This window comes from Cyanistes caeruleus, chromosome 21, assembly GCF_971803275.1.
Source record: "Cyanistes caeruleus chromosome 21, bCyaCae1.hap1.1, whole genome shotgun sequence".
NCBI classification, from domain to species: domain Eukaryota; kingdom Metazoa; phylum Chordata; class Aves; order Passeriformes; family Paridae; genus Cyanistes; species Cyanistes caeruleus.
The window spans coordinates 8,608,860-8,635,376 of record NC_141721.1 but is presented as its reverse complement, the minus strand read 5'-3'; the positions used below and the strand labels follow the sequence as shown (position 1 = coordinate 8,635,376).

Below are 26,517 nucleotides of genomic sequence, written 5' to 3'. Positions count from 1 at the left end.
TCCTCCAGCACTCCTCAACACCGGCTTCTATGGGCTCGCCTTATCGGCACCGCCAGCTCTTTGGCTTTTGGTGTGGAAGAAAACTCATACACTGGAGTTGAAAACAAATCCCCTGGAGCTGTGTGCTGTGTTTGGTTGTAGGGTGGCATGGCCCTAGGGCCCATGCCAGCAGCTGGAATGCCCTACATGGGCCAGGCCTCTTTCCTGGGAATGCGCCCGGCCGCCCCGCAGTACAGCCCCGACATGCAGAAGCAGTTCGCAGAGGAGCAGCAGTAAGTGACCCTTCTCTGACTCTTGGGGAATCCTTCTGTAAGGGGGACATGGGGTTTCTCTGGAGCAGCAGTGCTTAGGGCTGTGGGATATTGCTGGATATTCCACTGCCTGTGAAGTTTGTAGCGCTTGCCCAGGTCCAAGAAAAAGCAGGAGTGTGTGCACGAGACCATCTGAATTTGAGACAGTGGAAATGGAGAAATCAAGCACAAATCTGCTGTGAAAAGTCACATAAAAATTTCTTATAGATATATATTATTTTTTTAAACAATTTTCCTGCAGGAAGAGGTTTGAGCACCAGCAGAAGTTCTTAGAGGAAGAAAGAAAACGGCGGCAGTTTGAAGAGCAGAAACAAAAGCTGAGACTCCTGAGCAGTGTGAAACCCAAGGTATGGCCTGATAACAAGGGGGGACTTTATTTCTTCATTTTTTTTTTTAATAACTTTTGATGGGAGGGTCTCTTTCAACAAGCAAATCACTGGGGAATTGCATGAGATGCCAGATTATGGCTTGAAAAACCTCTGGAAGAGCCAGTTCTTTACGCACTCTGCCAGCAGCAGGCGTTGCTAATTCTGGTACTGAAGAAGTGTGAGTATTGAAAGAAAACTGAGCTGTTCTGTGAATTTTTCAAAACGTTTTCTGTGCTGTTTCAGACAGGTGAAAAAAGCAGAGATGATGCTTTGGAAGCCATTAAAGGGAACTTAGATGGCTTTTCTAGAGATGCTAAAATGCACCCAACACCAGCAACACATCCAAAAAAGCCAGGTTTGTAATTTTCCTCATTTCCCAACTGAAAATAAAACTCCAACATTTGAAATCCTCAGCAGGAGGAACTAATTCCAACAAGCATTTTTATTTGGTGGTACAAAATGAGTGGATTAACAGTTTTGTGAAATCAAATGTCATTCTGGCAATTGTTTGCTTGGTCAGGGTATGAGGGTGAAATATTAGATAACAGCCTTTATTAAATGACTTGAAATCTTTAACAGAAAGCCTCATGTGCTGTGCTAAATGTGAAACATGAAGGAAATTGATAAAGCGTTTGTTCTTTTCTAGTCAAAGCATTAATTAATGTTTTGCAGAGTGCTTTTGAAGATGAGAAGTGCTATTTAAGTGCTAAGAATGATCAAAACCATGTATAAAGACTTGAGTGGAGTGTCACAGCTGGCTGGTGTGTCGTTGGGCATGGTCAAACCAAGCCTCTGGATTCTCAGTAATTACACTGGCAACAATTGCCACTTAAGATTTCTTATGTTCTGTAGTGTAGTTTTTTTAGTGTCTAGCCTGAAGCAAAGCTTATCTAGGTGAGATTTTTCCTATATAAAATCTGTGTCTCTGCTGTGGATTGGTAAGTTTGCAGTTACAGGTGGTCTCTGACAAATTCCCTTTGTAGATTTACCTGTCCTTCACCAGTTCTGTTAAAATGGGTAATACTGGAAGGGATCAAGCAGAAAATTGTCTACATGAACAGACATTTCTTTTGTATCTTATGATATATTGCTGAGTTTCTGTGGATAAAACATTCCATTGAGGGAGAATGTTGCCCTGACAGACCCCATTCTGTCCAGTTTGAAATACTACCTCTGGATTTGTTTTGACCCTGTCTGCTTAAAACAGACAGAATAATTTCACAGGCAGTGTAAGAACCAAGTTTCACTGTTTACATCCTAAAAACTGGGAGAGAGGATGTGTGGTTGGAAGTGGCTGCTCAGTTTGACCTTGTGTTTGCTATGCTGACAACAATACCCTTCACATCTGTCACCATACACACTCCACGCTGCTCCTCCTCGCCCATTTGCTGTGTGTTCCCAGTGTTTGCCACTTTTCCCACATTCCCACCCGTGACCCTTATTCCTCATCACTTTGCCTTGTGTGTTCATTCCATTTGCAGATCATCCCACACCATCCCATTGTGCTGTATCTGTTTCCCATTCTGCTTTTCTCGATGATGAAGAATTTAGTGACTTTATGCAAGGGCCTGTTGAAACCCCCAAACTGGTGCCTCAGTCCACCTCTCAGCCTTTCCATCCTGCCACTGAGGCTGGGCAGCTGCTTTCAGAGAGGGCTGTGCTCCAACCTGTCCCTCCAGCCCAGGCTCCAGTGTTATCCACCCTGCATGGTACAACTGGGCAGGTTCCTTATTTTCCTACCTCTGCATCTCCATCCAGTACCCATAAAACAGGTAACTCTAAAGTATCTTCTTTTACATGTCACCCTCTGAGCTACACGAGTCTTTCCTTAATTTGTTGGGGTTTTTTTTCAGTCTGGCTGGAAAAAATAATTTAGGCAATTAAGCAGAAATCTGCTGATCCATGGGAAAAGATGATTTAAGTCCTCCCTTCCCTTAGAACTGCCTGTAAAAGCAAGTCCTGTGTGGATCCAAATACTGCTAAATATACACATGCCTGATCTTAGGTGAATTAAATTATGTGTTTTAGCATTATCCTAAGTCTGTGATGTAAAAAAGGACACAGTTGAGATGGTGATGTATGAAATAATGATTATTTATGTGGAGCACTTGTGTGCTTCCTCCCTTGGAGGCTGAAGGGATGTTGATGAGATGAACGTGAAGAATTTTGGAGAAGTAAGTAGGTACTGGGCACTTCTGCTCCTGATGCCTAGATGATTATGCAACAATAATCTTAATACAGGAAATAGTTTTTTGTCTTCCTCCTCTTACTTGTTTTTTGCTTTGTTGAATTTGTTGTGTTTGTGGTAAGTTAAGGGCAGAACCAGGCTCTGAAAGTGTCCAGAGAGGGTGGTGCTGTTGGTCTGAGCTGGGGCTGATCGTCTCTTAACTTACCAGTGGTACCAAAAGTACTTTTCCTTTCAACAGTATGGAAGTGCAGTCTGGGCAGTTCATAACAAAGTATAAATAATTCCTCCTGCTGTTTATTCAGGCTATTCCTTGGAGGAGAAAGCCTTAGCTAATGGCCCAGATGAATCTGAACAAGAGCAAACCAAACTTAAAACATCCGAAGTTGGGCACAAAGCCTCGGCTGCAAGCCAAGCCCATCCCAGTCTCACCAGCAGTGACTGGGATGTTGTAGGTGGACATGAAAGTGGTCCCACTGCTGCTGCAGAGGTGCACAAGGCTTCAGAACAAAACAGAGCAGTTGAAGAGTGTGGTGAGCAATGAAACATTTGACAGAATTTCAATCTAATGAGATGCTGCTTGGTGCTAACACTCTGTTCACTAATTCCAAGGCCAGCCCTGCATAATTTTGCTCTGAACGCCTGCTTGAATAATTTGTCAGTGCCTCCTGCTCCTTGCTCAAAGTGTAACTGCCATGATTTTGCTCTGAACTTTCTCCATGTGAGTTTATTGTTGTAATCCCCTTTAACATGTTTGTTTAATCAGGTTTGCTGTTTTAAAATGTTCTGTCCTGGCTTGGGGAAAAAGTAGTGTTGTCTAAAGGTATTTTTAAAAAACTGTTTAGGGAAACTTACCACTAAGGATGGTCAGTGTCATGATGGGTTTTAATCTTTTAACCTTGAGGGGACAAAATCTTGCCAGGTTAAAACTCTTAGCTAGTTAATACTTGTTTCTCAAGTATTTGCTGCTCATACACATTATGTGTAAAACTACCTGTGCTTTAGGGATGAATATTCAAAACGTGTTCTAGAGAAAAATTTAAAACAAGGTTTTGTTCCAGTTTGGGTTTTGTTAAAACTGTTGACAGAGTGCGGAAGGGGGTTTAAAACTGAAGAATAATGAGATCTGAGGAAGTGGCAAATTTATTTTAGTTGGTTGGTGAAATGGAAGAAATTGCTTATATTAGAATGTGCTTGGAGCTGTGGGGTGGTTAGAAATTAGACTGCAGTCAGGAATCCATGTGAAAGATGAGGAGATGCAAGGGTACTGGGAAAGACAATGAAATCTGAAATGATGCTGATTTTGGTCAGAGCTCCATCCAGGATGAGCATAACACCTGCTGAGGGAGACTGAGGGGAAGAGTCCACATAGTGGAGAAGGAAATAACCGATTTTCAGGGAGTGAAGTGTGGCAGATGATGTTACAAAAGCCTGTAGTAATGAAGGTGGCTGTGGTGTCCCCTGGAGCTGAAGACTGGGAGCAGTGGAAACAGGTTTGTGGATGTGGGATATGATCTTGCTGAGGTTCAGTCACTGGGCTGTTTGTGGATTTCCCAGGGGAGGATGTTCTGGGGGAACATTGTGGGGTTTGTGGTAGGTGTGGATTTATTTATTCCACAAATAGCCCTAACAGCAGGGAGCTGATGTGAAGCTGAATTTGTTAATACACAGAACTGCTGCGAGCCTTGAAGACAGTGAGACTTTAGGTTCTGTACATCTGAACATTAAGAGGGAGGCACGTGAGGAGCTCCTTATTTCATTACATATATAACTATAATCTGTTACTGTCAAACCATTCTAGTTATTATTTCATATCCCTGCAGTATCTGTTTTTCCTCTGGGCACAGTGATTCCTATCTGAAATCTTTGCCTGAAATGCTGAATGATGCTGACCAGCAGTGGTGTAGTCTCTTAAGATGATTGTATCCTAATACAGCTGTTTTTCTTACTGAATGGAATACCTTTAGGAGTCGGAGTGTTCCCTCCCCAGGACCCCATCCAGCAAATTATGCCTCCCTGGATTTACAACGACAGCTTGGTCCCAGGTAAACCAACCAGTGGGCATTTGTCCAGGTGGGCAGTGCAAGGTGTGAACATACCTGTGCTGGTGTGGCCACTTACTGATCAAAGCCCTGTTCTCTTATCAAAGGAATCCTGAATCTTTGACACATTACATGTTTATGGTGTCTTATCTGCATTTGAAGAAATTGGGGTTTTATTTCAGCATGTTAACAAATTCCAGATTAAACATTTATGGCAGCAGCTTATCCCAGCAGAGGATGCATTGCTGATAATGCTGCTTTCATGGGCATTCTGTTTTTTGGCATGTCTTGTAATTAGGCAGGCTCATTTCTGAAGGCTATTTGTCTTCTATGTGTAAATAACACAGTGAATAGAAAATGAATTGCTGTAGTAAATATTGATTACACTGAGGTTTAAATACATAAGGCTCTTAGAACTATCTTTTTATATGGGTTATTCTGCAATTTCATTAAAGAAATGTGGTTTGAAATGCAGCACCAAGTGTATTTTATATAAAATATTTCTCTGCTTGAGTTAAACTTGTCTGTAAAGACTATCCAATAACACATTTAGATGAAATATGATGATACAATACAGTGCCAGAATGCTCTTGTCTTACCTTACATTGAGTGCTTCTGATTTGATATCATGTTGAGTTTGAGACAGCATAAAAAAGCAATAATATTTGAAAAGAGCAGTTGTCACTGTCTAACACTGCCTCCCTCACAACAGAGCTGTATAAGAAAATCTTAGAAACCACTTTGACTCCTGCTGGCATTGACACAGCCAAGCTCTACCCCATCCTGATGTCGTCGGGACTGCCCAGGGAGACCCTGGGGCAGATCTGGGCTCTGGCCAACCGCACCACGCCCGGGAAGCTCACCAAGGAGGAGCTCTACTGCGTGCTGGCCATGATAGCAGTGGCTCAGGTATGGCTCTCACCTGGCAGCCCCTGAGCAGCCTGCCCTGGGCTGTGTCAGCACCGGTGCCTGGGAGTGCACTCCTCCAGTAAAATACTGCTTCTGTTGAAGTGCAGAGGAGAAACCGCCCTTGTGGTTTCAGTGGGATTATAATTTTATCAGTTTCATCAGTTACATTTCAATTACTCTTTTCTTTAGTGTCAGTTCTTAGTTCTTAGATACAGTTACAAAAACATATATATATATGTATGTATTACATATATGTATACATGTATGTATTTTTAATATCAAATGTAACAAGTGACACAACAAGAATACAAGGCCTCAAGCTGTGCCAGGGGAGTTTCAGCTGGGACCTGAGGAAGAATTTCTCCATGGAAGGGGTTATTAAGCACTGGAAGGGGCTGCCCAGGGAGGTTTGGAGTCCCCATCCCTGGAGCTGTCCAAGGAATGACTGGACGTGGCACTCAGTGCTCTGGGCTGGGTGACTGGGTGCGTCAAAGGTTGGACTCAGTGGCCTGGAGAGCTTTTCCTACCTCAGTAACTCTGTGTTGAATATAATTCACTTACAAGGACCTTGATGGCATGGTGGGATGTGGGGGGATTTCTGGGAGCTTGACCAGTACCCTGCTCGTTGTTGGCATCGGTACCACAAGCTGAAACTGGAGCTGAGAGCGCTCTACACCCTTTTATCATCTGTGCACGTGGAACTGTTTGTTTGTTTGTTTGTTGCCTCTGCAGAGAGGGATCCCTGCCGTGAGCCCGGACGTGCTGAACCAGTTTCCAGCCGCGCCCGTCCCCACCCTGTCCGGGTTCCCGGTGCCGCTGCCCGGCGGGGTGAGCCAGCCCCCGCTGCTGCCCGCGGCTCCCCCGGCCCCCGTGGGGCTGGGCATGGGGCCCTCCGTGATGGGCATGAGCATCCCCGGCCCTGCCGCAGCCCCGGCCGCGGCTCCAGCAGCGGCTCCAGCGGGAGGAGCTGCAGCACAGCCATCCGGAGCCTTCCTGCCCTCCTACCCGCCCGGCCAGGTGAGCTCCTCCCTGCCTGGAAAACCCCCTGCCCTGGGAGGGAGATTAGCCTGCCACTTCCAAACTGACACGGTGAGAACAGGTTTTGAGTAACTGGCAGAAAACCAGAGCTGAAATCCAGCATGTGATGTCTGAAAATGTGAAGTGCCACTAAGGGCTTGCTTTAATTTTTGCAGTTCTTTCTGGTGGCATTAGAAGAGGTACAAGTGTTCTGTATTGTAAACAAAGAGGATTTTAGTTGTAGTTAGGATTTTGTAATGCACATAAAATGGAGTGTTAGGTTAAACTGCACCGTGGACTCCAATAGCTGGTAAAATAGGAGTTTCAGGAGCAGCTGAGAACACTGCAAACCGTCAATTCACAAAGGTAAATCAAGTGGGAGATAAATTTTGCTGTTTGCAGACTTGGTTCATCCTTCAGAAAATATTTTTTACTGTGCTATTAATTTTAAATAATTGATTGATTTAAATTATTAATATTTGTCCTGTATTACAAAATGATGTGGCTATGATCAATAATACATTTATTGTGAAAGGAGTAGAGTTCCTCTTGTTCATTCTTGCTCCCTGAAAACCTGTGTGTGTTTGAGTAGGGTGAGGTGCAGACAAAATGGAAATGTTGATAATGCTGCTGTTGTTGAAAGGTTCTTTTCCTTCTTTTTTCCCCTCTTAATCACACTGCTCCCAGCTGCTTTCATGCTGTATCACAGTTTGAAGAGCCAACAGCATAGCAATTCATGTGTTGTTTGTAACTCAGGTAGTAAAACCAGAAGATGATGACTTCCAGGAATTTCAGGATGCCTCAAAGTCTGGCTCCCTGGATGACTCCTTCACTGATTTCCAGGGGGATGCAGCCAAAGCTGCCAGTTCACAGCACCGGAGCAGGTACCAGGTCCTTGGTGTTTCTGTCATTTCCCTGGCCAGGGCCTAAACTTTTGATACCTGACTATGAATCTCAATTGAAACATCATTCAGACTCCAGCAATCCTGGCTTTTCCTTTGGGAGACAAGATGTAATTCTTGCTCAGGCAGGTTTTATATAACAAAATAAATAAACATGTTCCTTCTCTTTGATGGTTTACAGTCAACCTTTCAAGGTCTACAAAGACTACAAAATTTCAGCCTTCTTTCCTCTTTATGCACCTCCCAGGTGTCTAATTGTAGTCAGACACATTTTCTGGGTAGGAGCTGGCTGTTCTTAGTGGCAAATGTGAGCCCTGATTACCAGGTGCTTCCTCAGCAGTGACATCAAAAGGGGATGCTCATCCCAATTGTTCTCTTACACTACAGCAAATGGCTTCTGTGTCAGAAATACAGTTTTGCTGATGGCATAGAAGTCCAGAATGTTTTGGTTTGGAAGGGACATTAAAGATCATCAGTTTCACCCCCTACTATGGGCAAAGATACCTTCCATTAGACCAAATTGCTCCAAGCTCTATCCAGGCTGGCCTTGGACACTCCCAGGGATGTCAGTCAATGCCGCATGGATCTGGAGATGCTGATTTAAGTATATCTTGTCTTAGATGTCATTTTGCAGCTGAAGCTGATCTGTTACTGAAAGTTTTGACAGAAAACTGTAAATTGCACAATGGGAAGTAGAGGATCATAAAAAAATATTTCAAAAAATGGTGTTTCTTTTTCACTGCAGCAGTTCTCTTTATTCAGTTGTGAAAGCGTTCAGATTTGAACAAAATGTTACAATGAGCTATAATCTAATTGCTTATGGAGCTTTATTTAAAAAAAAGCCATCTGTGGAGTACAGCTGATTAACCATTCCATTTGCCAAGATTGCATATCTAATAGCCTGCTTTGCAGGGATGGGAAATTTAATTATATTACCATAAGCTCTATTTTTTGGTTTTTTTTTTGCCTTTGCACTGTCTGTCTGTAAGCATCACAGACCAGCATCAGCACATGTGTGCAAGTGCTTCGTTTGTGTGTTGCTTGTAGGCTGCTGATAAGGAGATTTAAATGGCTCTGGAAAGATTCTTGCTCCAGGCTGAAGAATGCAATAGAAATTCATTCAGGTTTTCAATGTGAATGACACAAACTGGAGGTAGAATGCATCATTCATATGTAAAGGATGTTGTTGTGTGGAGCTGCCAAGGTCTGATAACGGGGCTTGTGTGGAGGGCAAGCAAAGCTCTCTCCTAAATCTTCCAGCATTTGCTAACAAGGTGTTAGGTTGTTGTGGCAGTTTTACTGGATAAAATAGAGTGTGTTTATGCAAAAAGACTTGCTTGTGTAACTGTGCACTAATCCTTATTTTGCTGACTAGATATCTGCCTAAACTGATTGGCACTGACAGAAATTCAAAGTTATTATTTTCCTTCCTTTGAACAGTGACCCCACTTTATTATCTTAATTTTACAATATGTAATGAGATATAATCAGAATTAGATAAGCTGAAAGTATGGAGCTGTCAAAATCTCCTGCAGTTTTAACTCTTTACTGTATCTAGTTCTATCAGGGGGAATTTTCAAAGATATAAATTATGCAGGAGTGATTCCTGGGGTGTGTCTGTGTGCTTGTTCTCTCCTGGGCTACAAATTACTTGGTATAAAACTCTGGAGTTTTTTGTTCATGGTTTTGATAGAAATTAAAATCAAGAATGCTGCAAATTGACTTTGAACTAAAGAAATATGATTAGGTGAGATAAAGTGGGAATTTACCCAGCTGAGGTCACTTATATCAGGGGCTGGATTAAACACTCATTAAGGCATAAGCTTAGGTTTAGGAACCAAATTGTTCAGACATTATAAGAGACTCCTTTAAATAAAACCTGAAAATACAGATTTCTTCTGGATAAATTAAGAAGCTTTGCTTTTATCTCTTTTGTTTTTAGTGTTCCTTCTTTACTAATGCCAGTCCCAGGTACTAAGCCGCTCTCACCAGCTGATAAATATGCTGTGTTTAAAGGAATGGCAGCTGAGAAGCCTTCTGAGAGTGCAGCTGCTTTTGGAGGTAAAAGGACAAATACACAACAACTATGAGCAATTTACTGTACAGTTTAATATCTCTTCTTTTTGGCATTGATAAGATATTAATATTTTAAAATCAGAGCAATGAATATAATGTTTGCTGTATGAATTCGTAATTTTGCTGTATGAATTCATACTTTCTCTGTGTAAATGTATTTCTTTTCTCCTCTTCTCTAGATGGAGGGGACAAGTACAGCGCTTTCCGGGAATTAGAGCAACCAGCAGAAAGCAAATACTTGGGTAAGCACTGGGGCTTTATTGTATTTTCATTATCATTTTTAGCATTTCTCTTTGAGCAGCAGAATTTCCATCTCTGCACATCTAAAATCATGGTGGTGCTGCTTCTCAAAAAATCTTGGTAGGAAGTATCTTGAAAAAACAGGGCAATATCCTATTGGAACAATGTGCTGATGGTATTCCTGGAAGGTTGGCATCTCTTCTGGGTGCTCCTGAGTTTTACTTGAAAGTAATGATGTGGTTGGAATTTGTTTTAAGTAAGGAGTCATTCATTTATGAAACCCCTGTGGTGTTTTGTGAGCTTCTCATGTTTGGAACCTCTTCAGGATTAAATACTTGCAGTAAAATGAAATAACATTTGATCTCTTTCTTTACATGTTCTAAAATATAGAAGGTTTCAGTATTTGCCTGCTATCATGGTCTGACCACTCTTAACCCTTTCACCAGCTTACATTTCTAATGGAAAAGTTTGCAATTCTTCAGTAAGTTTAGTTTGCTGTGCTGTTGCAGTTTTGATCAATGAGTAGCAGTTTCAGGAATATTTATGTTGTTGCTGAGCCAAATGAATTGGTTTGGAGGGGAGGGAGAATGGAATAAAAGGTCAGGCAGTTGTGGTCCTTTACAGCCATTATTATCTTTTAAATCTTGGTTAAACTAATTTAAAGTGTGACACTGTGGTAGCTTAAGAATTAAATGGTAGTGGTGTGTTTCTAAAACAGAAAAAAATCTATTTATTGGACACTCATCTATAAGTAAGCATCAATACTTTAAAATTACAAGTAGTTCAAGTATGCACATGCTGGTGAATGGGTTAAATAATGTTTTCATGTTCAAAAGAAGAAAGTAATAAAATTGGCACACCAAAATATTTAATGTAAATTCAATGAAAACATCGTTACCTCGTGTTGGTTTTGTCTCAGCCATCTGGTGATCCCCCTGAAAAAGCTGCAATATTTCAGAGGGAGGAAGGGAGGAATTGCTTCCATAAAAAGCAAATGCTGTAGGGGTATAAGTGAAATTCAAAATTACATTCATTGTTTGGCAAACACGAAGAGGATGAGGTGGGGAGAAGAACTTGCATGGAGGCCAAATAAGGCAGTATTGATCTCCTTTTGAATCTATTTGTCATGGTGTGTTTTGTTATTAACTCAGTGTAAAGGGAGTTTAATACAACTTGGAGGCTATTTGAGAGAATGAAGTGTTTGCTGGAGTGAAATGTAGAACCACTGACCTTGGCACTTGTGTGGCTCATGGAAGTTGAGTTTGCAGTTCCGTGTGCATCCTGAGGCCTTTCATTTAAACAGTTTGTGTAAAACCTTCTGACGCTGCATGAAATAATTTGCTTGCTTGCATGGTGTGAATGTGCTGTGTTTGTTGTGCAGGGTTTAAGTGTAGTTTTCTCCCTGCTTTCATTCCCAGGAGAGAACCTTGCAGAGTTCAAGCCCACAGGAGCTGATGATGGTTTCACAGATTTCAAAACCGCTGACAGCATCTCCCCATTAGAGCCGCCCTCAAAAGACAAAACCTTCCCTGCGCCCTTCCCTCCTCTGCCTGCTCAGCCAAAACAGCCAGCACAAGCCAAGACCCCTTTGAATCTGGCAGACTTGGAGCTCTTTTCCTCTCCTGGAGAAAACAAGCAGCCATCCTTCCCAGCTGCGTTTAACGCCTCAAAACCGGGCTCCTTTCCCCCCCCACCCCTTCCACCCGCCTCTGCCCAGCCAGCACCCGGCAAAACTTCAAGCTTAGCTGATGACTTTGGAGAGTTCAACCTTTTTGGGGAATTTTCTAACGGTGCATCAGCCAGTGGACAAGATGACTTTGCAGATTTTATGGCTTTCAACAACGGCGGGGGGTTTTCCGAACAAAAGCCTGACGACAAATACAATGCACTCAAGCTGGAGGCCAGCCCTGGTGCTCAGGCTGCCTCCTCAGCCAGCACAGTGAAGGGTGGGCAGAGCTCTGCCACCACTGCTACCCCCACCAAATACGACATCTTCAAGCAGCTGTCCCTGGAAGGATCTGGAGCGGGCTTCGAGGAGGCCAAGGACAGCGCGCTCTCCTCGGCAAAGAGCGATGATGACTTTGCTGACTTCCACTCCAACAAGTTTTCTTCCAGCGGCGCTGAGAAGTCGCTGGTGGACAAAGTGGCAGCTTTCAAGCAGGCCAAAGAAGACTCTGCTTCGGTGAAGTCCCTGGATCTGCCTTCCATCGGCGGCAGCAGCGTGGGCAAGGAGGACTCCGAAGACGCGCTGTCTGTTCAGTTTGACATGAAACTGGCTGATGTGGGAGGAGATCTTAAGCATGTCATGTCTGATAGCTCTTTGGATTTGCCAACAGTTAGTGGCCAGCATCCACCAGCAGCAGGTGAGGAACTGGTTAGATTGCTCTGGTAACGTAGGTGGTGCAGATTGTGTGTTCTCTGTGCTCAATTACAGTATTATGCACTCGTCTTTCAGTAGTGGAAGACTCCTCAGTGTGTGTCCCCGCCAGCCACGGCCCCTCAGCAGGGCACTCTTTAGTTTTTGTCTTAGAAGACTATAAATATAAATAGCTGGAACAGTTTGAACTCCAGGCCAGTTTATTTTTGAGATTTAACATCATCCTACTGGTACCTGTTCGCTATTGGCACTTAAGGGACTCGAGTGGAAAATATTCCCGTGTAAACAATGTCATTCCATTTATATCAGCAAGATGATGGCAGAGTCTCACTTTAATCTCTTGTTTTCCACAAAGCATTTGGCTTGGGGACTTCCCCTACCCGGTGCTTCCCCAGGGTCACTAATTGGGGCTGTTAATGAGAGGCTGACTAATCACTAACACCAGTGTATTCCCCTTACAGTGGGGCTCAGTCTGGGTAGCCAGGATTTTGCAGGACTGCAGTTGTAGAGTATTTCACACACCTTCCAGTGTTAAATCCCTCGTGGGAGCCATCGTGCCAAGGGGCTGCAAGTGCTGGTCTCATGACTGGGAGCTCTTGGACCTAAATTTAAACCATGGGACTTTCACTTTATCCTTATCAGGTTTCCACCTTCTTTAATTTCCCTTTATGACAACATTCCTGAGGGAGTGAACTGATCATCTCTGACCTGATCACATATCATAAAACAAATTTCCCAAGTGTCCTGCTTTTTCTTTTCATATATACATAGGAGATAAGCTGTAGTTAAATGTTCTGTGGCCTTCAACAACATGGGAACCATTACTGTGTTCTAGGACAAGTTTTATGCAGTCAAAGGCTTTTCTGAACAGGGGGAACATACAACCTGTAAATGTAAAAGCTCTTACTGCAAGAATTGGTTATTTCCACATGAAATATTTCTTCCATTTTTTGCAGATACAGATAGAGAAAAAATATACAGTACTGTAATTTTGCATTATATGATATTTTTAAGTAGGGGAGAGAATTAAGTCGACAACTTTGATGTGGAAGATACTCTATAACAGGGTACAAATTATCAGGAATAATTTATTAGCAAAGACATTTAATTTTCATATTACTGCTTGGGAAAACTCCAAGTTAAGTGAGCTGTCAAAACGTAGCACCAACAGTGTATTCTTGAATGTTTACTTTGGGTTTGAAAGCATTTTTTCCTAATATTTTTCTAGCCTCTTTGGGTGGTAGTTTGACTTCTGTAGCTCTTTACGGGACATGTGCTTTTGCCACAGCAATCTGTGATGAGTAATTGCTGTGTGTGGCAGGAAAGCCTCTTTTCTTTGGTTTGTTTAAAGGGGTTAGCCCTTCATGTGCTTGTTGCTAAACTTTTGAACTCTGAAGTATTGATTAGAAGCTATTTTTATTAAACTTAAACAAGTCTGTATTCTCCTATGGTGCCAAGTTAGATGTTATTCCAAAAGGGAGAGTTTTGCTCCATTTAACTGTTTGGATTTGGTAGCAGGACGTGATCTGGACACTCTGCTACAAACACTCCTGTGCCCATGTGTTCCTTTCTGTGTGTTTGATGCATTTCAAGCTGTGAACTGCTGATGGTCAAGTCCTTTTTTTTTCTTTTTTCTTTTTTTTTTTTCAGTTTGCATCAAGTTAAAAAGCAGATTTTTTTTCTTTTTTTCTCATCGTTTCCTTCAATTTGTAAATCTAATGTCAAAAAGGGACAGTATCCCTTTGTCACCTGACTGCTGGGAACCGGGAGATTGTCCTGGGGAGCTGCATGTGTGCAAGCCCTGTGCCACATCTCCAGGGGAACAGCAGCAGGCCAGAGGTGCTGAGAGATGATTTGACTTTGTGACGTGCCCACACAGAGGTGTTTGTCCCTTGGCTGTGAGGTTTGACATTTGTAGCTTCCAGGTATGGGCAGGTAGGTGCTTACGCTGGGAATTAGGGAGAAATCCTTGGCTTGCTTCCCATGCCAGGGCCCTGTGGTGTCTTGAGGGATGAAAGGTTTCCAGTTTTTCTCTCTCTGAAGGGGATACAGTCTCTTTAAACTCGGCTCTTAACCTGTGTGGAAGGTAGATGATACTAATGTTGCCTGATTTCTCTTGCATTTATTCCATATAACCCTTTGAGCACTGGCTGCATGCTGTTAGTTTGAACCAGGCTGCTTCTTTTACACCAAATTTCACCGAGTTTCACTCTGAGTTGAGAGCATTTGTGTGAGCACCTGCTCCTGTTGGGTGATCTGTTCTTCCTGCCAAAGGTTGCAGCGAGAGGAGCCCTGCCCCGGGCACCCTCAAAGGGTTATCTGCTGCACTGACACACCTGTAAAGTACCTTTTTCTTTGGCATTACTGGAGATTCTCTGTATATTTTAATCAACTTCAGTTTTTTTTGCTGCTTTTTCTAATGTCTGATTTCAACTAAACATTTCCTGTGTGAATGTGCCTTTTCAGATCTGCTTTGATATCTCTCTTCTGCAAGTATTGACCTGCATGCTTTACTCTGATACCGCCCTTCCGAGCTCCTCTGTATCACTATCTTTTGTGATCTGTAAGTCCTGCTGTGTTAATAAATATTATCTTGGCATATTTTGAAAACGTGGGGATGTGTGTGATTTGTTGCAAACCAGCAATGTATCTCTTTTTCCTCAAAAATACAGAGTTTAAGGCTCTAGTATCCCCTTAAGCTGGTGGGTGCCTCTCTCTTGCAGAGCAGGATTTGGGTGAGCTTCTTTCTCCTCTTCCAACGCTTTGACCTCGCTCCCTGTGACTTTCTGAATCTTTACATATCAGCCTAAATAATATTTTTCCAAAGGTCTGTGTTTGAGAGGGATGGAGTGGAGGAAATGTGTGCTGGCAGGGCTGTTTCTGTGAGTTGGCACTGAAAAACTCTGTTGCTGTCTAGACTTTTATGAGTAGAGGCCCACTCAATAATATTTTGATATTTATTTAGCTAATCCAGTGTGAGTTAACCAGAACCCCAAAGTAATTTTTTCCATTTGGGAAGTTCTGCCTTCTAAATATTGAAACTTTCAAACATGAATGACAGCTGCAAATTTGTGGCATGCAATTATGTCACTCCAAATTCCTCCAGCTCCTGAGCCACTGACAGCTTGGGATTAGCATCAAATTAGCAGATGAGGTAAAAAGCTAAAAATAACTGAGATGTGGAATAGTTAAAATGTTGTGAGGTTTTGGAGTTGCCACAAGAGCAGAAACCAGCCCAGGAAGCAGAATGTGGCTTTTCCTCTTTACACCAAGCTGGAGAGACTTTAAAAGGGAAAAAAAGAAAAAGGAAGCAAACCACAACACCCCTCCTTGATTCTGGAGATTAGTAAGTCATGCCTAGCCCTAAAGATTTTTAAACCAAAGCTTTGAACATAAAGCTGAGATCTGATTCTGCAGGGCTTGTGCAGTTTGTGTTTGTTCAGCCAAATCATCCCTGGAGGAGGGAGAGGAACGTTCAGAACTGTATTTATTATGTTTTTGTCCAGACTTGACAGTCAGATTGACTCCCTTGCCCTCATTTGGGTTAATTCTGCACACAGAAGAGCTTATCCACCCTGGTTTATCCCGGGAAGGCTCTGACAAGGGAGGGTGTGGATGTGTTTGCCATGGCCTTCCCAGGGGCCTCTCTGTGACTGACTCCCAGTGTCAGCTCAGGGGTTTTGTTTTGCTGTGAAATGTTGTTTACCATGATATTTTCAAAATAACTAGCAAATCCTGTAATTCCACAAGGTTTGGAGCATTTTTTCTCCTATTTCCTTCATTTTAATTTATCTTACAGTCAGCATTCTTGACGGTTTCCACCTTGTCTGCAGCCATTCTCAAATGGGAATAATTCCCCATTGTTAGCTTTTCCAGGCTTCCCCAGGTGAGAAATGGGCTTTGGATTTTTCTGGTTGCTGACAGGCAGGACACTGATAGCACAACTGTGTGTTCCTGCAGTCTCATCTCCTTTGAGCAGGTGGAGCCCCTCTGGAAGCAGAGAGCAGGTGGTGCCTGTCCCCTGCAGGCTCTGGGTGACTGCTCAGGCTGCAGGGGATGTTCCCAGGGGAACAGCACTGGTCTGGGAACAGAGCTCCACCACCTGTGTCACCCTAACAACCAGAACGTGACACCAGAATCAGATTTATTCATCAGACTTTAATATCCACTGAATTACAGAAATCTGAAAGTCTCCTATGCTGGCTGAAATCCCTGAATTTATTCCAGTGTCCCTGAATTGTCTTTCTCAGTTTTCTTCAGACAGTCACTAATGCTGTCAAGGGTTTTCCTTAAATGATTAAACTGTTGACATTGAAGGCTCCAGCTTGTAATTAGCCTCCAGCCATAACTTAATCCTTGGTAGATGAAATAAATTATTATAGTTGGCTCAAATCAGGGGTGGCAAGTTTTTGTGTAGATGAGATAAGACTGGGAAGCAGTATTTTATCTGTATTTCATCCTGCTGTACGTTCCTTGCAGCCAGTGCTTTGCCTTGGCTGGCTCCTGCCCTGCTCCCAGGTGATGATCAGGCAGCTTGGACTTTGGGTTCCACATTCTTACTTTTCATGCTTCTCACTAAATTGTTTTAGGACTGCTGGAGCTGTTAACACTGACTGAACACGGTGTATTTCCTGTAATATAATATTCCTAGGAAAAGGTTTATTCACTGGAGTGATCCTTCTGGAATTATCAAAAAAAAAAAAATCAAATGTACAGAATTGAACCATTACATTTCACCTCTTCAGATGTTTCGTGTCTGCCTGAGAATTCACACACAGAGAATCTTGACTCCTAGTTTGTGAATAATTAAATTATTGTTCTGCCTCCCCTGTCCTGACCTATTGATTGCAGATCAGTTCAGGATTCCCCCTGGAGCCTGCTGCTGATCCTGCCTGTGCCTGAGCCAGGACTGGATCAGCAGTGCCCTGACCTGAGCCTTTAGGATATGTTTGCAGCTCAAAATCTTAGCAGTTATCACAGGAATAATTCCCAACAGGACGTGAGTGTGCAGATCCTCAGGGTGGGACCATCTCTCCTCCCTTTCTCTCCCAGGGAGTGCCGGAACAATGCGAGGCTCAAATCTTTGCTGGTTTTTGGAGTCAACACAAAGTGAAGGGAAAGCAGAGGTTGCCTGGTAGCTGGTGGTATTTGCAGGATTCCAGGATTAATTACAGCTGGCTCACGTGTTGGAGGTGGTTCTGGCTCTCTCTTTCATGCAAAGCTTTCATTTCTCTTCTTTAAACAAAAACTTGAGAGCTCAGGGTGTGGGCTGTGGTGATAAATCACCGACCCCTCTGCAGGCAGCTCTTTTCACCTCAGAGCCTTCTTCCAGTGCTGGGAGCAGGTGATCTCATCTCTGTTTCCCCTCTGCAAGCTGCTCTGCACCTTCAGAGCTCGACATCTTGGCTGTGTGCAGGGGCTCAGCTCTGGATTTGGGATGCTGGCGTGTCCAAAGTGGCAGCTGCAGGAGGGCCCTGGGGAGGATGACACGCTGTCCCTCGCTGACCCGTGGCAGTGGCCATTGAGCCCCAGCACTGTGCTGTGTGTTTCTTAGGTTTTTCATTAGCCATGGATGTGGGTGATGCCTGGGAAGCAGCCCAGAGCCTGCCCTCCCCTTCCAGTGAGACGCGTAAACCGAGGCAGAGATGTTTTGTTAGAATGGTTTCATCCTCGGGCTGCTGGGGCTGGAGCGAATAGAGAGGACAGCTGGGAAGGCAGCTTGTTCCCACGGTGGTTCTGTTAAAGCCCAGTGTGCCAGCCCATGGTGTTCAGCACCAGGATCTCAGCCCCACTGAGGCTCAGGGAGAACATTTTGTGGTCTGGGTTTGCTGTCCCTGCAGCCGGACCCCGGGCGCCGTGCAGCGGCTGCGGCTCTAATCCAAACTGACAATTGTTCCTGCTGGAAAACAAATGCCAAATGTAGGACAGGAGGGCTCTGCTGGGGAGGGGGTTCATGCTCTAATGAAACTGCCCAGCCCCTGGCTCCGTGTGCCTTCGCTGGGGATCAGTCTCAGTGTGGAAAGATCAGTGGGGTGGGAGCAGCCAGAGCCCCCGGGCACTGCAGGCTCTGATCTCACACCTGCCCCTGGCAGGGAGAAGAACCTATTGGGCCATGTAATCACCAGGTGAGTATAAATGTTTGGAGCTTTCTGCAAAATAATTGGATTTTCTCTAGACTTAGCTTTTACAAACTATTTATTCAGTTAAAACATGATCTCTGCAATATCCCTGTCAGTGCTGGCACCTGGAAGTTTGACGAGTCGGCCGTGCGGCGCTGCAGGAGCCCTGATAAGCTCCAACAGGATTTCTAGGCTTTTTTAGATCCTTGCAGCACATTCTTATATGTTATTTGTATCAAAGCACGAATATAAAATTAAAGTGTATTAATACTTTATCAGAGGAATGGAAAAGTCAGCCCAGTCTTCTGTGTGGTTGGATTTGATAAGATGAAATAACGCATTAAAGGTGTTTGAGTTGTAACATTTATATTTTGATTGTAGATTCTGCAGCCAGAAAACTCAACTGGTGATCTGTGCACCCTGGACTGGCCAGAAACTCATTTTTTTTTAGTGTTTCTTCACTCCCATAGTGGCATGGTGACTTTCAGCTTAAAATGTAAGACGGCATTTAAAGGTCAAGGCTTACATTCATTGAACAGAAAAATATTTGTACGAAATGCTCAGGTATTTTCCAGATTTATTTTTGTGCAAACTCCAGTTTAAGCCTCAGTGAGACAACAATTCATTGTGTTTGTTCTTGCAGTTCCTCCACGCTCTCAGCAAGTTGTTCTTAGGTGGCGTAGAGAGTTTGAGGTTTGAACTTCAGCTCCTAATTGTGGGGGTTTGTTTCAGATGTGGATGACTTAAAGGGTGGCCCGTTTGGAAGCTGTCACAGTGGCTCTGCAGTCAGCAGCCTGGCGAGCTACGACTGGTCCGGCTCCGACAGGGACGACGTCCAGCAGGGCAAGAAGCTCTCGTGCTTCGCCCAGCCCGCGGGGAGCGGCTCCTCCGCGGCCACCTCTGTCCTCCAGAAGAAGGAGACCTTGTTTGGCAGCTCAGAAAACATCACCATGACAACGGTTTCCAAAGTGACAACCTTCTCCAGCGAGGATGCTTTGCAGGATGTTTCCTTCGCAGCCTTCGCAAACTTTAAGGACTCCGGGCCGGTCTCGAGCGCTCCGAGCGACGACGATGTCGGGGACTTTGGGGATTTTGCCAGACTTCCCTCGGAAGCTCAGGAAGCTGCAGCAGCTGACACGGCCCTGGGCGCCGATTTCCTCGCTGGAGGCTCCTCTGAGCTGCGGAGGGAGGCCGCAGATGACTTCGGAGAGTTCCAAAGCGAAAAACCAAAAATCAGCAAGTTCGACTTCTTGGTGGCAACTTCCCAAGGCAAGGTGAAATCCAGTGAGGAGATGATCAAGAGCGAGCTGGCCACCTTTGACCTATCTGTGCAAGGTAAGCCTGCCCACAGTGGAGGAACCTCATGATGCATGTGCTTATCAAAGGCTGATTTTGTTAATTGAATTATAAATTAGCTAATGGGGTATGTTCCGGAGCCTGCTGGAAACAACCTGAATCTTCCCATTGATTTCTGTGGCATTTGGAGCAGGTCTTTTTCTACAAGGAAAATATTTGTTGTGCCAAAAACCTGTAGGAATTGGGGGACTGGGGAAATCTGCAGCAGTCACTGAGTAAAGAGAAATATTTGTTCTTCTGGAGGAACGGGACAACCCTTGCTGCCACTTCATTCATTTTAAATAGCCTGGGTCTTCAGAGTGAAGGAATAACTTTTTACAACCTGACCTTTTAGGGTCTCACAAGAGGAGCCTGAGCTTGGGGGACAGAGAAATCACTCGCTCCTCACCTCTGCCAGCTCTGGAGCAGCCCTTCAGGGACCGGTCGAACACCCTGAGCGAGAAGCCAGCCCTGCCCGTGATCAGGGACAAGTACAAGGACCTGACTGGGGAGGTGGAGGTAAGGAGCTGTCTGGAACACACCTGAGCTGGCACTGGCATCAAGGGGCTTCTGTATCCAACTTTTTGGGGCTTTACCTGTTTGGATATGGGTGTGACTGTGAGATGGTGCCCAGGTGCAGGTGGATGTTGTGAGTGGAACCTGGAGGTTTCTTCTCTCACATCTTTAAAGGGAAGTGGGAAACACAGAATGTTGTCTGAAACACAGAATCACTTGACCTTGCAGCCTAAGCTTATGACTGGAAATTAGTTACAGTTTAAATCTAATCCCAGCTTTGGCAGAGACCTTTTGCTTTGGGAAATGGCATCGCTTTTTGGCTGTGTGGTAGTTATTTCTCTTGCTTATCCTGAGAAGAGATGGGAAAAGGACTCAGATTAAATTCTGCTAATCCCCATTGCTAGAACAGCAGACTGTAACAAATGTGTCAGGAGGAGATGTGTGCAATGAAACCTTTTACCCACTCCTATATGTTCTCCTTTTGAAACTCATTCTCACTCCCAGAAATCAAATTTTAGAGTTCAGGTGCATAGAGAATCTTGAAAAAACGGGGAGAAATTAGGAACAGATCAGTTAGAAGTTCACACTTCTGATCTGCAAATAATCTCTTAAAATACCTGTCTGCTGTGTGTCTGTTGTGTAGGAGAGAGGGAGGGAAATGTGTGTAGAAACAAGACTGAGCCTGTCCTTCTCTTTGCTCTAGGAGAGCGAGAGGTACGCCTACGAGTGGCAGAGGTGCCTGGAGAGTGCCCTGCAGGTGAGTGTGGCACTTCCTCCTCCTCCTCCAGATCCTTCCCTTCTCCCTGCAGGACCTGCCTCACTCAGTGTTTGAGACCAACAGGCAGACAAAGTGTGGGAATCAGCCCTGGGAATTGCAGTTTTTAAACCAAAAGCTGCCACCTCCTCAGCTGAACACCCAACACTGATCTCTCTGTCACTGGGGATTAGTTTGGCTTTTCCCTGAATATTCCAGCTTTCTGGTTAGTGGGGTGGTGATGTGTTTGGGTGTCCAGTGTTTTGTGTTCAGGGCTCTGGTACCAGTGCCTGGCTCCTCAGGGCTTCCTGAGGGACAGAATTTGTTGATGTGCCCAGGTACCATTCATGTGCTGCTGTCAGACATTTCACAGCCAGATCAGGGCTCCTTAACATTTCTTCTTTGCATTTGAGTATTAGAGACCCCAAACTGTGGATGCTTTTATTAAATTAGACAGAAAGGCATGCATGCTCTTAAAACTCTCTATTTTGGTAATGAAAATATTGGGGGGAATACATTAAGGTTTTAAATGTTCATACTTTCCCCTGACCACTTGAGCAGGAGTGTATAAGAACATTTGATGGAGTGTGGCAATCATTCCTTGTTTAATTTGTCTCCTTTTCTGAATAACAGTTTCTGCTGGGGGCAATCTTGTTTGTAATGATTATTTAAAGATAGAAACCCCATCATTTTATGAAATTCATTTCCACCAGGTCATAAAGAAAGCAAACGACACCTTAAATGGAATCAGCAGTTCATCTGTTTGCACTGAAGTTATCCAGTCTGCTCAAGGCATGGAATATTTACAGGGTATGTTTTAATTTTCCATGTGTTTTACACTGAAAGTTCTTCCCTAAAAAACAGGAATATAGAATCACTCTTCCCCAAATGGCATTATTTTTTATCTTCATCTTTGCCTGCATCTGAATAATGAAGAACTCTTCTGCCAGATGAATGTAACTCCAGCTTTGAACTAACCAACCCTCCATGGCCACCCCTCCTGTGCCACTCTGGTTTTGCCATTTGTGAGCTCAGGGCTGGAGATCCAGTTCATTCTCTGCAATCCTCACCTGTTTTACATCCACAGGGGTTGTTGAAGTCTACAGAGTAACAAAGAGGGTGGAGCTGGGCATCAAAGCAACTGCTGTTTGCAGTGAGAAGCTGCAGCAGCTGCTGAAGGATATTGACAAAGTGTGGAACAACCTGATCAGCTTCATGTCCCTGGCTGCTCTAACGGTAAGACCCAAATAAGCTGCCTGGTTGCTAAAACAAATGTCATAATTTTATTTAAAGAAGCTTTGCAGGGTCTGCTGACTTGACAGTTTGTGTTTCTTCTCTTGCAAAATGGAAATTAATTTATTTGTGAAAGCCAGTTTAAAATCCTCTAAGAAAACTGCTATTTATGCAGAAACATGATGTTGTCTTACTTAGTACCTTAATGGTTTAGGTGAATTCCTGGGTGTCTCTGGACAACTCCAATGAGGCAAATTTAATAAAATCCAAATAAGCCATTTTGCAAAGCCAGAATGACATGGACATGTCTTGTTTTTTAATATCCCTGCAATTGGCTTTAATGCTCACAATTCCATAACCCACAGTGAAGCAACACAGGAACAACTAAACTGTTCTCCCTTCTCTCTGCATTTAGAAATGCCCGAGTTTGTTTTGGTTCCTGCCATAGACTAAACAGCTTTTCCTGCTCTGCACTGCCTGGAAAAGCTCCCAGACAGCCTGGTAGGAGCTGGAGAGCTTTGGACACAGCTGGGTGAGGGATGGTCTGAGGGGTGGCCCTTTAGAGCAGGAGCATCCCATGGGAATGGGGATGAATCCGTGCAGAGGAGCTGGGATGGAGAGGGGCACACAGAGGTGCAGAACAGACACAAACAGAAGGCAGGAAAATCACCCTGCCATTAAACACCTTGTGGGGTTTGTGTTGCAGGAGAGATACAATGTGCAAAATTACTTCTTTTAACCATGGAAAACCTCCTAATTTTAGGGAATCAGCCATCTGTGTGTGCTTTACATGGACTGACACAGTGGATCCCTTTGAGTCAGTGCATATCCAAGGAGCCTTTGGGATCAGCACATCCCACCAAGCATCACTGAGCAGATCATTACCATGGGGAGGTTTCCACTGAGCATTTTAATTTGTGGCTTCCTCCTTGCACTGCAGCTGTGCCCACAGAAGGTTTTTCCTTCCCAATAAACACTCATTTATAAGTAAGGCTTGGAATTCTTGGTTTCTGCTTGAAATATCCATCTCCAGCTCACTTTCATTCCCTTCAAGGCAGGTATTATAAATGATCAGTTCCTTTTTACATACCTTTTGCACATTTTAAACCTCCCCAGGTATTTTGGTGATGTCCTGTGATGCACAGAGCCTGCCATCTTAGGAAATTTATATCCTCAGCATTTTACTGCCTGGCAGAAGATGTTGGTAGACCTGGATTCACCTGTTTGAACTCTGGCATTGTTGATAGGAACAATCCACAAAACTATCAGGATCTTTTCCTAATTTAAACAGGTGGATTAAAACACAGTTGCTAAAGTGCTTTTCCTTGGAAGATTACAGGGATTACCTGAAAGTCCAAAGCTTGGCCCTGTGTTCCCCAAGCCACAGCAGCTCCTGGCTCGTAGATCCAGCTAAAGTTTAAGCACATCAGGAGCTGCAAGCAGTGACTTCTCACATGCACACACAGTCCAGAGCTGAATTTACCAAAAACCAGGGACTCATGGCTCCTGTAATTCTCCAGATCACCCTTTTTCTTGCTTCTCTTCCCCACGGGGTTCACTGGAAGGGGTGGAACCCACACTTCTGGTGTTACAGTCACGGATCCTAAATGATGCAGAAGTGCCAATTAACTGCAGAGAAGGATTCCAGATCCCAGACATGTGCTTGGAAAGGTTAATTTTATCTTTTAAAGGATTTTGTAACAAGGTAATTTTATGCACAGTCTTGTGGTTTTTCACAGCAAATTGCAGGATGACCTTCTCATTTGTTGCACTCATGCATTTGGTAAACAAATATTAGAGTGCCTTTATTAATTTGATTGATCTACTTAGAGATTAAAGGGTGGTGGTTTTTTTTTCAGGATTCCAATTATTCTCCAGCCATTCAGCAGGGCAGCGTGAGCAGCATACCCAGAGTGTGGATTAAGACACATGGCCTGGGATCACAGCATTTTTTAAGCTCGTTTCTAGTCATTGCTTTTATTTGTGTTACTATTTTCATGCAAAATTTGAACAGTTTTATATCATCCTGATGCAGTATTTTAATTAATCATTTATCCTGTGGCTGAAATGTGAGGTTAAGTACTGGAAAAATGACCACTTTAATTTATTATTTAGGGGCTTGTTCTCCCACCCTTTGCCTCTCTCTAACCTGAGCATGTTGTGGCTGGTGGCCTGAATTCCATGGTTTGGTTAACCTTACTATCCCATTTTGTACTGCTCTGCCATACTGTAGGTTCAAAAAAACCCCTAAAAGGGAAAACCAGCTGCCCTTTTTTGCTGAGGCAATACCAGGGAGTCCAGGACTGAGCCCTGCTGCAGCCACCTCCCCAGGGCTGGCTGGGAGAGCTCCCTCCCCACAGCTGCACAAACACCTGCAGGTGCTCTGTTTGCCTTCCCCCAGTTCCCAGTGCATCCCTTTGGATGTGAGAATGTGCAACTCAAGAATTCCTTCCTTTGTAGTTGAGGCCTTTTTAAAGGCTGTGAGTGTTCTGAGTTTGTGCTGATGGAGATGGCAAATGCACCCTGACAGCTTTGGTGTCTGTCACCCCTGCCGTGCCACGTGACAGCTGGCTCTTGGTGCTCAGTAATTTTCATCATGTCTGAAACTTTCTCAGGCACTGAAAATGCCTAAATGTTCATGTCTCCTTTCTTTAGCCAGATGAAAACTCCCTGGATTTCTCTTCTTGTATGCTGCGCCCAGGGATTAAGAATGCCCAGGACCTTGCCTGTGGAGTGTGTCTCCTAAACGTGGATTCCAGAAGCAAAGTAAGCGTGCTGCTTAAACTCCTTTGGAACCTACAGTTTGGGCTTCCATTTATAAATCCCAGACTGGTTTGGGTTGGAAAGGACCTTCAGGCTCATCCAGGTCCACCTTCCACTAGCCCAGGTTGTCCAGCCTGGCCTTGGACACTTCCAGGGATGGGCACATTGAAAAATGCTCATGCTCGTAATTTGTAAACTCTTTCCTCTAGAGGGGTCTCGATAAAATCTTACAATTGAATGTCCAGTGTTCCTTGGGCTTTGGTGTGACACAGCTGTGGAGAAAGGGTTGAGTTTAATTGTTTGTAATAGGCAAGAAACTGGGATATTAAGATTTTAAAAAGCATACATATTTTTTTAATAAATAAAAGTATTTTAATGACTTTTCTTCATGAAATGGCTCGCCAGAGGGGACTGCTGCCACTAGCAGAGCTGGGAGGGACTCCCAGGACATGTGCAGAGTTGTGCCAACCAATTAAAAATACAGGCACTTTTCCTGACTTTTTGGTTTCAACGTTATTTCAGAAAGAAGAGAAACCTGTGGAAGAACTTCCCAAAAAAGTATGAACCTGTAAAAAACATTCTTTCTAGACTCATTCTTCTTGAGTGTGGAAGGCTGAGCTGCTGATGGGCTCTCAGCTGTCATTCTCAATTGTATCAATCATTAATCCTCTTCTCCAGTCATGTTTTGTGGCTGTTAACTCTTGATCTGATCAACTAACATGCTCCATGTCTGCATGCCTGTGCCTTGTGCCCAGCTCTCTGGTTTTGTGCTCCTTCTGTTGTGTGGTAGAAAATCCCTCAGTTCCCAAATTTTGTGCTGCCTGTGTGTCTGTAGCAAGAGAGGGGGATTTCAGGGGCTTTGTGCTAGAAATATTGACTTTTGGCTTTGTGTAGCAGGCAGTGGCATTTTTAGAAATCTCTGCAGGAAATCCAGGGTGTGGAGAGCAGGGCTGGGATATTTTTTTAAGTGGAGAGCTGTGAGGCATTGGAAAGTATCTCCTAGCAACAAACAGCGAGGTGGTTTCAGCCTGTTCATGGCTTCACACGCTCAGAGGCTTCTATTGTAAAGCAGCTTCAATTAACAGGAGGAAGTAGATCAAATTCAAGCTGAAATAACACTAATAGCAAGAATTGCACCTGCCTAACCCACAGCCAGGCTGGAGTCAGGGAAATAAATGCAGGAGCTGTCTGCTGGCAAGCAGGACAAGCTTTTCCTTCGGTAGGGAGGTGGAACAGAACCAGAAGATGCAGGAAACAAGGTGAGTTAGCTGCCAGGGGTCAGGCCAGGGCTCCCTTCCTGCAGGTGTGGGTTGGCTCAGGGGTGATGGCTGAAGGTTTTGTCCACCTGCGACTGAAATCAAATAGATGAG

The 26,517-nt window shown here is 44.1% G+C and overlaps 1 protein-coding gene across 12 annotated transcripts in view; it reads left to right on the top strand.

Annotated features, from left to right (window-relative positions):
* Window positions 1–26,517, top strand: part of SYNRG (synergin gamma) — a 36,197-nt gene that overhangs the window by 6,087 nt on the left and 3,593 nt on the right. For 3 of the 12 annotated variants that reach the window (XM_086859369.1, XM_086859368.1, XM_086859371.1), the window contains exons 4-22: window positions 142–272; window positions 553–658; window positions 923–1,034; window positions 2,161–2,451; window positions 3,170–3,397; window positions 4,832–4,909; window positions 5,619–5,815; window positions 6,548–6,832; window positions 7,589–7,716; window positions 9,677–9,795; window positions 9,990–10,052; window positions 11,469–12,413; window positions 19,279–19,881; window positions 20,237–20,400; window positions 21,101–21,154; window positions 21,865–21,961; window positions 22,239–22,387; window positions 25,040–25,150; window positions 25,670–25,705. In XM_086859369.1, the coding sequence (XP_086715495.1) occupies window positions 142–272; window positions 553–658; window positions 923–1,034; window positions 2,161–2,451; window positions 3,170–3,397; window positions 4,832–4,909; window positions 5,619–5,815; window positions 6,548–6,832; window positions 7,589–7,716; window positions 9,677–9,795; window positions 9,990–10,052; window positions 11,469–12,413; window positions 19,279–19,881; window positions 20,237–20,400; window positions 21,101–21,154; window positions 21,865–21,961; window positions 22,239–22,387; window positions 25,040–25,150; window positions 25,670–25,705 (3,897 nt within the window). The remainder of the gene's footprint in view (window positions 1–141; window positions 273–552; window positions 659–922; window positions 1,035–2,160; window positions 2,452–3,169; window positions 3,398–4,831; window positions 4,910–5,618; window positions 5,816–6,547; window positions 6,833–7,588; window positions 7,717–9,676; window positions 9,796–9,989; window positions 10,053–11,468; window positions 12,414–19,278; window positions 19,882–20,236; window positions 20,401–21,100; window positions 21,155–21,864; window positions 21,962–22,238; window positions 22,388–25,039; window positions 25,151–25,669; window positions 25,706–26,517) is intronic. The other 9 variants (XM_086859374.1, XM_086859376.1, XM_086859377.1 and 6 more) reach the window with 6 other exon arrangements.